The sequence below is a fragment of the Myxine glutinosa genome, chromosome 3 (genome assembly GCF_964187855.1).
Source record: "Myxine glutinosa chromosome 3, kmMyxGlut1.1, whole genome shotgun sequence".
NCBI lineage: Eukaryota > Metazoa > Chordata > Myxini > Myxiniformes > Myxinidae > Myxine > Myxine glutinosa.
Window position 1 is genome coordinate 50,028,656 of NC_136263.1, and position 12,834 is coordinate 50,041,489.

General features: G+C 43.9%; 1 protein-coding gene across 2 annotated transcripts in view; it reads right to left on the bottom strand.

The window, feature by feature from the left end:
- The window catches only part of SNX14 (sorting nexin 14), a 776,643-nt gene that overhangs the window by 724,179 nt on the left and 39,630 nt on the right, over positions 1 to 12,834 (bottom strand). For both annotated transcript variants that reach the window (XM_078774041.1, XM_068110896.2), the window contains exons 15-20: positions 12,058 to 12,113; positions 8,914 to 8,937; positions 8,596 to 8,719; positions 2,590 to 2,794; positions 2,369 to 2,452; positions 1,718 to 1,818 (exon numbers count right to left, since the gene is read on the bottom strand). In XM_078774041.1, the coding sequence (XP_078630167.1) occupies positions 1,718 to 1,818; positions 2,369 to 2,452; positions 2,590 to 2,794; positions 8,596 to 8,719; positions 8,914 to 8,937; positions 12,058 to 12,113 (594 nt within the window). The remainder of the gene's footprint in view (positions 1 to 1,717; positions 1,819 to 2,368; positions 2,453 to 2,589; positions 2,795 to 8,595; positions 8,720 to 8,913; positions 8,938 to 12,057; positions 12,114 to 12,834) is intronic.

A 12,834-nucleotide genomic window follows, 5' to 3' on the forward strand; every position in this document is an offset into this window, starting at 1 on the left:
TGCTAGAAATTGATGGAAACCAATTTCAAGATGGCTACCATGGAGGCCATATTGAAAATCGCAGCGTGCCCATTTTCGAAAAGAAGCTTCCTCTACTCAACCCCAAAACACACTGCAAAAATGGATTTAATCGGACAAGCCGTTCTGCTCGAAATTGATGGAAACCAATTTCAAGATGGCTACTGTGGTGGCCATATTGAAAATCGCAGCGCGTCCATTTTCGAAAGGAACCTTCTTCTACTCAACCCCAACACACAATGCAAAAATGGATTTAATCGGACAAGCCGTTCTGCTCGAAAATGACGGAAACAAATTTCAAGATGGCTACCGTGGCGGCCATATTGAAAATCGCAGCACGCCCATTTTCGAAAGGAACCTTCCTCTACTCAACCGCAACACACACTGCAAAAATGAATTTAATCGGACAAGCCGTTCTCCTTGAAATTGACGTAAACCAAAAGTTGACGGACGCCCGGACGCCCGCCCGCCCGCCCGCACGACATCCGTGACGACAATACCCCTTAGCCCATTGGGCTGAGGGGTGAAAACTAGAATGGCACTAGGTAGAGCGCATACCTTCACCAGGCTGAACAATTGCGTTTTGTATCCCACTCATTGGCCAGATCTGGATTTGGACCTGAACCAAAATATAATCGACTTGTTCTTGTCACCTTACCAACTCGTCCACCAAGTTTAGTCATAACTCGTCCATAACTATTTTAAATATCATGTTATATATCACTTTTAGCCCGATCTCTCAATGGTGAAGAATCACTTTAAAAATTAAATAACCCTCGAATCCGAATCCACATTCAGATCTTCACTAAAATCTAATCGATTCATCCTTGTCACACACCCAACCTATCCTCCAAGTTTCGTCCAAATCCGTCCATTACTTTTTGAGATATCCCGCTATATATCGTTTTGGCCCCATCTGCTAATGGTGAAGAATCACTTTAGAAATTCTGCTAGTCGGATCTGGATATTCACCAAAATCTAATTGTTTCGTCCTTGTCACATACACTGCCTCTCCGCCAAATTTCGTTCAAATCCGTCCATAACTTTTTGAGACATCTTGTTCATGGACAAACAGACAAACAAACAGATAGGGCTGAAAACACAACCTCCATCCACCTTCGGAGGCAGAGGTAAACATTGCACTTCTGCACTCCCATTCCAGAGACTGCATACTGTTACGGGTACAGGGGATTAAGAAACATGCCACCCACCTGCCCCTCATATTCTTCAAAGAAAACTATCTGCAATGCTCATCCCTGCCTGCAATCTTTCTACCCCCATTAACCCGACCTAATACAACCTTCTTCCTTTCTACTTCCTGTATTTATTCCCCTCCTCTCTACTTTTATCCTGTTCGTTCTTTTGTTTGCTTGTTGTATCCAACTTTTGCCCTCCTGTCAGTACATTGCCATTTTTCACTCTGTCTTGCTCTTGCATCAGCCTTTATTTTGTATATTGTACAACAAAAAACAAAAAGTGCTCTGCCTACGAACGATGAGTGTTGGCCACCACCTAGTTGTTCGTTGGTGAAGAGTACATCAGAATGATGCGATTCAAATAAGTGCCAAAGACTACTTACTCATCCACATTTTAGTGTTTCTTTCCAGCGATGACAAGCTCAGCACCATACAAAACTCTTCCACCCTTTCCCCAACACCAGGCCTCATGCTATACATTGTACAAACCAACACCAACAAACCTGCAGATATTGTTCAAAGAATTTTCTCTTCGATTCCAAGAACTCAAAACCTTTTGCTCCCAAAACCTTCTTGGGAGGAAGTTGCGTATCAGAAAAGGAACCTGTAAAATGGCAGAGTCCATGACAAGGTGTATTATGCACAAGGTGTTCAATAAAATTATCTGAAAATGCTTTTTCACTGTAAACACTTCTAAGAAGTTGGTTCAACTATGGAGATATACAGCTGGAAGAGGGCTCACCGTACCCTCCCGAGAGCTCGACCATCCCCACGTAATCTGTTTTCAAGACGCTATTACACACATCTTCACTTGCACTCCAAGGGGGCACTTTGTGGAAGGAAGCACCATTAAATGGGGGCACAATGACCATGTTTGACAGTCAGCAGAAGGCCTTTAGCAGTTGTGATGTGCATGTCACTAAACGAAAGGACATGTTGCTCTGTACCCAATTATTTGGGCTTTAATTTCCAGCTCAATATATGGCTCATCCCTAACTATTACATTAATATGGTGCAATACACGGTAAACTGGGAATTCCATATTCCACTTTGGTGGATCGCTTCACTTGCTATGATTCAGGCGAGGTTACGGTGAGTCATCCCACATCTGCAACTCTCCATAGTAGGTCGTTGATTGCATATTTGTTTGCTACCATGGAACTCAGTCAGTTTGCTCTGTAGTACATAGAACTCATCGTATTTCCTTCTCACTGTCCACTGCACTGGAGCTGGATCATCTGTGAACATAAAGAGGAAGAGTTGGAAAAAGGTGGTGTGGTTAAGTTTACAGAAGCTGAGAGAGAGGTGGGAAGCCATTGTTTAATAACAACACAGTCACACACTTCAGAGAAAACAATTTGATAAATAATCGTACCGGCTCTAACGTCAGGCCGTTCAACCTCGATTAGAAAGACAAAGAGCTTATCCTTCCTGGTTTCATCGATGGACAGGTCCAAACTAGGAAGGCACAGGTGCCACGTTGACAGATCCAGTGGTTCGACACACAGCCCAATGGGGCTATCTCTGTTATCTTCCTCTTCTAACTCACCCTCCTCTACGGCCACATCTGCTTGTTCTACCTGCGTGACGGAGGGAGACATTAAGAAGGCCGAATAACCTTTAGTCAGGTTCACTATGTCAATAAATTATATTTCGTTCAAAATCATGGTAGATTAGCAAACCTATACATTTTTGGAAAGGTTATAGCATAAGGAAACTAAAAATCAATGTTTACATTTGGAGAGATACCTGTATGGCGGCCATTTTGGATTTTCAAAATGGCCACTGTAAAATACATATTTTGTTCTATTTCTGCCTCTAATTACCCTAAAAACTTTTTAAAATATACTACACCTGTCCATGTCCACATGGACATGCAAGGATTGACTCCAAATCGAATAATTAAAAAAAAAAAAAAAATCATGCAAGGATTGACTCCAAATCGAATGAATAAATTAAATTGTCTGGTTGAGTGTTACCCCAGGGTTAGCCCTCAATATTTCCCCCAGAGATCCAGGTGGAGACGGGGTGGTGGAGAGAGTGGAGGGCATCTTATTTTACACCTTTCATTGAGCATCTTATTTTAACAGATGTTGGTCATTTATGACTCCCGAGTGTATCATATTATTTTGTGGACACGACGCCAAATTTGCCGACTGGTGATATGCCATTTCTTGCTTCTTATTGAAATTAAGATTATTCACCCAAAATTAAGCTTAACAGCTTATGGGACACCGCTCAGACTGGACTCCAATGTACATAAGTATTCAACCCCCTGAGTCGCAATACTTCGTAGAAGCGCCTTTGGCAGCAATTTTAGCTTTGAGTCTTCTTGGGTATGTCTGCATCAGCTTTGCACATCTGTATTTGGGGAATTTCTCCCATTCTTCCTTCGAGATTTGCACAAGCTCTGTCAAGTTGGATGGGGAGCATTGGTGAACAGCAATCTTCAAGTCTTTCCACAGATTCCCACAGATGGGATTCAAGTCTCGGCTTTGGCTCGGACACTCAAGGACTTTCACGTTCTTGTTCTGAAGCCATTCCAATGTTGCTTTGGCTGTGTGCTTGAGGTAATTGTCCTGTTTCTAAGATCGAGAAAAAATGATCTGGAAAAGTTCATATAAGGGTGCCCGACATACGTGGCCAAAAATATTGGCATCCTTGCACTAAACCCAGTGTGTACCCTGGATTAGAATAGGTACGCCGTATCCCTGCGTGTCGTAAGAGGCGACTAAGAGGGTTGGCGTCAGGAAGGGCATCCGGCCATAAAACATTGCTCAAAAAGAGAACCATGACAATTACAACTACATATGGGCAGGGTACAGCCCGAAGTGGAGATCGGTTTCTGAGGTTTGGGACATGGAATGTAGGGACAATGACAGGGAGATCAGGAGAAGTGGTGGAAGTAATGGTCAGAAGAAGAGTGGACATATGTTGTGTGCAAGAGACGAGATGGAAGGGAAGTGGTGTGAGAATGGTGAAGGGTAGGCAGGGACAGAAATACAAGTTTGTGTGGCAAGGGTGCCTGGAGGGTGTGAATGGTGTTGGTGTCCTGTTTTCTGAGGAGTTTGTAGACAGTGTGGTGAGTGTGACTAGAGTGAGTGATAGGTTGATGATGGTGAAAATGATGATTGGAAAGCTCTTGGTGAACGTCATCTCGGGATATGCTCCACAGATTGGTCGAAGCGATGAAGAGAAGGACAAGTTCTGGTGTGCGATAGAGAAGCTGATGGAAAACGTGAAAGATGAGGAAGTTGTTGTGGTAGGAGGAGACCTAAATGGACATGTGGGAAGGAGTATGGATGGTTTTGACGGAGTTCATGGGGGTTACGGATATGGTGTGAGAAATGGAGAAGGTGAAAGGATTTTGGAGTTTGCTGATGGAGCTGATTTGTTGATTTGTAATACTCAGTTCCAGAAAGAGGATAATAAGCTTGTTACATACACGTCAGGTGGGTCGACGACAACCGTTGACTACCTGATGGTACGTAGGCGAGATAGGGGGCACCTCCGGGACAAAAAGGTGATCCCGGGGGAGGAGGCTGTTTCACGGCACCACTTGGTTGTCTGCGACGTAAGGGTGAAAGGTGCGAGGAGAGCTCGGCGGGTGAAGTACCAACCGAGAATGAAGGTGTGGAGGTTGAAAGAGGTGACAGTAAGGGAGGCATTAAAAGAGAGGCTGAGTAGGGTCGAGGATGATGTGGTTGAGCTTGAAAGTGGTTGGATGTCAATGAAAGCTAGTCTGTTGGGAGCCGTTGGCGAGGTATGTGGATGGACAAAAGGACCACCGAGGCACTCGGAAACATGGTGGTGGGATGATGAAGTTGGAAAGAGGATTGACGAGAAGAAGAAGAAGTTCAAGGAGTGGCAGAAGGCGAAGGGTATGGGAGCAGAAACAGCAGAGCATGAAAGTTATAAGGCAGCCAGGAAGGCTGCAAAGAAAGAGGTAGCAAAGGCGCAGGAGGCATGTAGGAAAATGTTCGGAGAACGCTTGGATTCGGAAGAGGGTCAGAAAGCAGTATTCAGGATTGCAAAGCAGACAGTGAAAGAGAGGTGTGATGTGATGGGGGTGAGTTGCTTGAAGGATGAAGTGGGACAAATCGTTGTCGACCCAGATGGAATTATAGGAAGATGGAAAAGATATATGGAAATGCTGTTGAATACAGAGAATGAATGGGATGGCAACATAGAGAGTAACCCAGTTTTAGGACCGGCAGAGAAGATAACTGAGAAGGAAGTTGAGGAAGCGATAAAAGCAATGAAGGGTAGAAAAGCGGGAGGGCTGACGGGAGTTGTGGGAGATATGTTTAAGGCAGCAGGAAGTTGGGGTGTGAAGAGAATGACAGAGATCTGTAATCTGGTGGTGAAAGAAGGCCGCATTCCAGTGGATTGGGAACTGAGTACCCTCGTCCCTCTATACAAGGGGAAAGGTGACCCTCTGGAGTGTGGCTCGTACCGAGCGATAAAGTTATTGGAGCATGGAATGAAGGTATTGGAAAGGGTGTTGGAGAGGCGGATAAGGAAGAAAGTGAAGATCGACGAAATGCAGTTTGGATTCATGCCAGGAAGAGGAACGACAGACGCGCTTTTCATTGTGAGGCAGTTGCAGGAGAAGTACATGGAGAAGAGGCAGAAGTTGTTTCTTGGGTTTGTTGATCTGGAGAAAGCATTCGATCGGGTTCCACGCAAAGTATTGACATGGGCATTGAGGAAGTTAGGAGTGGAGGAATGGTTGATCAGAGTAGTGATGGCAATGTACAAAAGAGCGCGCACAGCTGCAAGGACGAAGGACGGGAACAGTGGTGAGTTTGAGGTGAAGGTGGGAGTGCATCAAGGATCGGTACTAAGTCCACCACTATTTGTAGCTGTGATGGAGGTGCTGGCTCAGAACGTAAAGGATGGTTTCCCGTGGGAGTTGTTGTATGCAGATGATCTGGTGTTGATTGCGGAAAGTATGGATGGACTGAAGGAAAAGATGAACACGTGGAAGGAATGGATGGAGACAAAAGGTCTGAAGGTGAATATCGGAAAGACGAAGGTGATGGCAAGTGGTAAAGCATGTGGTGAGGTGGAAAGACCTGGGAAGTGGCCCTGTGCTGTGTGTCGGAAGGGTGTCGGAGTGAACTCCATTCAGTGTACAATGTGCGCTGAGTGGGTTCATCAAAAATGTAGTGGTCTGAGAGGGTCATTAACCAGTGTGGCAGCTACATTTAAATGTAAGGTGTGCACAGAGGGAGCTGCAGATGGAGGAAATGTTGAGTTGGATCTTGGAGACGGCGTGAAGCTGGAAGGTGTGAAAACATTTTGCTACCTCGGAGACATGCTGAATGGAGAAGGTGGATCAGACTCGGCAACGGTTGCTCGAGTGAGATGTGCATGGAAGAAGTTTCGGGAATTGAGTGGCGTGCTGATGATGAGGGGAGTGTCGTTGAAGCTGAAGGGAAAGGTGTATGCTGCATGTGTGAGAAGTGTTATGATTTATGGGAGCGAGACATGGGTAATGAACGTAGAGCAGCAACGAAGGTTGGATAGGGTGGAAATGCGAATGGTTCGACGGATGTGCGGAGTATCGTTGAGAGAGAGGAAGACAAATGATGAATTGCGAAAGATGATGGGAATAGAGCCTGTGATTGATGCTGTGAAGAGGAACAGGTTGAGATGGTTTGGTCATGTGTTGAGGAAGGATGAAAGTGACTGGTTGAGAAGAGTGATGGAAATGAATGTAGAAGGAAGTAGAAGACGGGGAAGACCGAGAAAGACTTGGCTAAAGATGGTGGAAGAAGAAATGCGGGCAAGGGGGTTAACAAGGAGAGATGGAGAAAATAGGGCAAAATGGAGAAGATTGTCATGGGGACCGCAAGGCTAACCCCCGCTCTAGCAGGGAAAATGGCCTTTAAAATGCATGTTGTTGTTGTTGTTGTACTAAACCTATATTTTCAGGGACAAGGAATCCAATGAAAGTATCAAATTAGTGCTATGGGGGTTTTGAATTGGTTTTGGTGAATTTTTGGTGGTGAAATTTTTGGTTTTTTGGTGAAATTTGGTGAAATTTGGTGAAATTTTTTTGGTGAAACACGAATCAAAGGTTTTGAATTGCAAAATAGTCTTTATATTCGCGATAAGTTGCATAATCAAATACATGTTATCATTTTGTACAGGCAGTTAATAACATCAAAATGTGTCACAATAATTCATATCACCAAACATACACAGGCAGTCAGCAAAATCATATATACACATGCAGTCAGTATAACTTCACATCTACACAGGCAGTCAATGACAAAATATACACAGGCAGTCAATGGCATCAAACATACACGATTACAGAATATGCCATTTAGAGTTCGTCATCACTGTCCTGTGTGTCGTATCCGACAATATAGTCCGCATCGTTTTCACAGTCCGTTCCACACAAGCAAAGGTCGGTCAAATTGATTGGCAAATCGAATTGGTCGAATGGTCGATCGAATCGAATTCGATGAATCGAATCGATCGAATTGGTCGAATGGTCGATCGAAGCGATTGGTCGAATTGGTCGAATGGAATTGGTCGATTGGTCGAATCGAATTGGTCGGAATTGGCAAATGTAAACATTGATTTTCAGATTTTCCATGTAATAACGTTTCCAAAAATGTATAGGTTTGCTAATCTACCATGATTTTGAATGAAAAAACATAGTGAACCTGACTACTTTGATCTATTTCCGCTGCACAGGCTGCACTCGGTCTGCCCGGTCAATCCATTCATACTTCAAGGTGGGAATAAGCGAATGCACCAAAGGAAGCAGTCAAACTGCATTTTCCACCAAAACTTAACATGGAGCGAACAGTCCGTCAGGGAGAGGAAACGTCTGTAATGTGCAGGGAATTGTGATTAGGTTTTAATGCTTTATGTTAAGCAATGCATGAATAGTTGAGTATATTATATATAACCACCTTTAGAGGCCATGCGGGGGTTGGCCTTTTTCGGGAACCGTGGTTGTTGTTGTTTTTTTGTCCCCTTTTTGAAGCAATGTTTTACGGCCGGATGCCCTTCCTGACGCCAACCCTTTTTGCCGCCTTTAACGACAAACAGGGAATTACCAGTGAACTGGTACTCAATTAGCCGACCTCGGAAGGATGACAGGCTGAGTCAACCCCTGGGTCAGCGATCGACCGGGATTCAGACCCAGGATCCTAGGATCCTAAGCCGGCACCCTAGCCGCTAGCCCAACACCAGCATTAAGGGATACAGTTGAGTGGTGGGAGAATTACTATATATACAGTATGTACATACAATCATACATACACAAGTTGCCTTAAATAACCAAAAAGTTTGTCAATTTAGATATTCGGGAATTCTTCTCCTTCATAATCACATTAAACCTTCCGATGTTTCTTACCAAATCGTCGTCATGTATGTTGGGAAGGCCCCCTTCCATCGTGCTTCCTTTGAACACATGCTTGATGCGCGTGCTTAACCGTGAGATGGCGAAAGCATCCCGGCCTGCCCTGCCACTCTGTTTACTGAATCCACAAATAATACGAATAATAAAAACACACAAATGTCAAATCCAGCTCTTTTAAAAGCATTATACATACAGCAGTCAGTCTTAGTGAGCAAATATGTAGGTGGCATTTGGAAAGAACTTATTGGAATGTTGTGGAAGTAATTTTGTGAAGAATATAAAACAGGAAGAAAAATAAAAATGGCAACTCACCCAACATCCTCTGCAGTGCCACCTCTGAAAAATAACCACAACCAAGGAGAAAGGTTGAGCAGTCTCATATACAAATTTATTAGCATCATTATCAATTACAGTTTCTCCATCATGCACTACTTCCCTTACCACCTACACTCTCTTCTCACTCTCCCACGCAGCATATTACCTTAAATAAAAAGACAAAACACTCCCAACTTTAAAAAGTCTCCACGACATATGAAAAAATAGGGGCAATACCCCTGGGCACTCACCTAGTAGAATAAAGCAGTATACTACACTGACTAAAGGTATTTTAAATTGTATCACGGTATTTAAAACCAATTTCAATGGCTGCTAGAAGACAGGGCAGCATGTAAAAGCATACTAACGTAATCATAAGACTTTAAACAATCAAACAAAAAAATACCTAATTTGGGGGGCAATCCCCTCACTCTGTATACCTCCTCAGACCCTGATTTTTTATGCCTTGAATAAACATTGATGCATCACAGGTGATGAACGTGAACGTTATGGTCAAGTTTCATGGGAATTGTATGAGTAGTTTCTGAGAAGAAAGCAAATACCCATTTTGGGGGGCAACCCCACCATAGACCGCGATCTTTTCAATGCCGGGAGCAAACGTTGGTACATCACGGGTGATGAACAGAATGTTGTGGTAAAGTTTGATCGAAATCGGGGGTGTAGTTTGAGAAGAAAGCAAATACCTATTTTGGGGGGCAAACCCCCAGTAGACCCCCTTGGGGCCAGATTTTTTAATGCCGTGAACAAGCTTTGGTACATCGCGGGTGGTGAAGGTTGTTGTCAAGTTTGATCGAAATTGTGGGTGTAATTTCTGAGAAGAAAGCAAATACCTATTTTGTGGGGGCAAAAAGTCCATGCAAATCTTTACTTCTGTGTAATTGCAAACAGGACACTCTGCTTAGGATTTTCTTCAAGAGCATGATGCTCTATCTTTTTAAGTGCTGAGCGTCAAGCAAGGAAGCAGAATGTTCCATTTTTAAAGAGTTTGGTATTATGCCACTGAGTTAGGACATGTTCTTCTTCTTCCTGCGCTTTTGCTTCCAGCGAATGCATATTTGACTGTGATTTAATTACAAATTTGGCCCACCGATTGCATTGTTACTAAGGTGTGACTGTGCCCCTGCACGTTAAGGAAATAATTTGAAATTTGACCTGTGCCAGCACACAGGCTGACTCATTTCAAATGTACGATGGGATATTAACTATCTACCAGAGAATGGTTACGAATCGGATAGCCGGCTTAACACTCCTTTTTAAGGACAGCACAATCACATGCACAATGGCTTCCTTGAGGGGCAACAGGATGAGAATTTAGAGTCAGGTTGAGAATCAAACTCAAGACAAGCCAAATCAAAGTTCATTACGGTACCTCTGCACTATACTGTCAGCCTGATTTGACAACAATAGAGTATGAACTCCAAAGTACAAGGCTCAGTTACAAAATGGGCGATGCTGTTCCCCTAATGCTTCTTACAGGGCAAGTTCAACATAAAACATGGAACCTTTCATGCTACACCGATTTCTGTACTCCATTGGTTCAAAGTACAAGGCTAATCAGTTAATCTTTACCTCATTATACATACCTGCACCAAGTTTGACTAAGATCCCTTCAGCCGTTCTCAAGTTATCGCGATAACGAAAACCTATCACGGACGGACGGACAGACGGACAGACAATCTGAAAACATAAACCCTCGGGCAACTTCGTCGGTTTGGTGTTGGGCTAGCGGCTAGGGTGCCAGCTTAGGATCCTAGGATCCTGGGTTCGAATCCCGGTCGATCGCTGAATTAACGCCAGGGGGGTTGACTCAGCCTGTCATCCTTCCGAGGTCGGCAAATTGAGTACCAGTTCACTGGTAATTCCCTGTTTGTCGTAAAAAGGCGACAAAAAGGGTTGGCGGCAGGAAGGGCATCCGGCCGTAAAACATTGCTTCAAAAAGGGGACGAAAAAACAACAACAACCACGGTCCCCGAAAAAGGCCAACCCCCGCTTGCGGGGAAAAATGGCCTCTAAAGGTGTTTTTTTTTGTTGTTGTTCAAAGGGATTGAATACAAATAGTTGAGCAACAACCCCCAAAGCCATGTTATCAAATTATTTTTCTTTACAAGACGAGGCTTATGGGAGAGTAAGGTATGACATTACAGTGAGGCAACATTTAGATACCAAGCAAGGGAATTAACAAACAGGAAAAGATGGGAGAGAGAGAAGGAAGGAAGCAAAAACAACTCGTAAGTAACAGGGCTAGCCTACGTAGGGTCAATGGGGGGAAAAACTCTGTGGTTAAGGACGGGGTATGATATGAGATACCAGAAGACTGCCTGCTTGGAGTCCTATTTGAGGGAAAAGTGGGAGAGAACACCCTCTGGAATGTGGTTCCACAGATAGGAAAAGTGAGGAACAAAAGAGTTGAGATATGCAGTCAGTCGAGATTTTGTAAGTGTATTCAGGAGGGAGTTAATGGAAGAGTACATGTATCCTGGAGTTGCTGGGAGACTATTGGGGGTGAGAGAGCAGAGGGAGTAATATCGGAGAAGAGGCGTGATGTGAAAGACCTGCCTGTGATGTGAAAGCAACAGACATTGTGTTTTGACCTCATCACGGAAGATTCCAATAATGTTGAGAGTTTTAGATTCCACAGAATCGACGAGAGACAGATATGACAATGGGGCACTAGCCCATAGGCATAGGGGAAAGGAACTACAAACAAGTGCTTGTTTACTCTGAGTAGTTCTGATTTTTCAAAGAAAGACTTAGAACAACGGAGGATGCCCAGTCAGTGGCTGGCTTTTGAGGCCATCTTTACTAAACGGTCAGCCCAGGAGAAGTCCCAACTGTTGGTGAGGTGAGAGGTTAAAAAGACTGAACCTCTTCTTGTGGCTGGCCATGGAAATAGGTAGCTTTGTTTGACGACCTTTCTGGATCAAAGAGCGAGACCAAGATTTTTCAGGAATTAACATGGTTTTCCATGATTTTCCAGGCCTCTAACAAAAATGTTCAATTATATTATATGCACCACATCTTACAAAAACAATTAGAGAATTTTTGTAGAGAAGAGTTTTAGAGAAATTAATACACGAGAACAAATGCTGCATTATCAAAAAGGGGTAGACAAACAAGTACCTGTTCCCTCGTGATTGCGCAGATGCGTTTTCGTCACCAACGAGAAATCGGAAATACTGCACAAATGAGAACGACAGCAAATGGCATAAACAGCAAACAATCACCTTGTGCTTTCAGCCGGAGCTCATCAATGCGAAAGATTGTCCAAATATTTTAGTTTGTGACCATTCTATGCACCACCATCACACAAGACCAATTTACCCCCCCCCCGATAAGTGTAAGGGGCAGGGGGAGAATCACACAACAGATAACATGACCTTTTGTACAAAGGAGCAACTTAGGTTCAGACTCTCCACTCACCCCTAAGCCATTTGACAATCCCTTCCCCAACCTGCTGAACTCCTATCTATGTCCCATTCTTCTCCCAGTCCTTCAAGGTAGCAGTGAGTCAACACATCATGTTTGATACATGCCCATGACATGTTCTACTGTCGCTAAGCTTGTCAATGCACGCATCTCATATGCACCTGATGCCGTTGACTATTTCCTGTCAGTGCCGTCTCCCCCACAACTTTCCCCCACCAAACGACCAGCAGCCTCTTACCCCTTCCTAACAGAATGGTCCACCAATATTCAAGGATTCCAATACAATATTGCTGATCTTTCCATTCAGGACATTACAGCAGCTCCAGACATAGTTTGCTTAATGGAAATGTTCCCCTCACAGGATGTTTCCATTTCTTCTATTTCCCTGCCCAGTTAATATCTCTTCCATCTGGATTGGCCACACAACCATCCCAGTAGTGGTATTGCTATCTATATCAAGAACATCCTCAC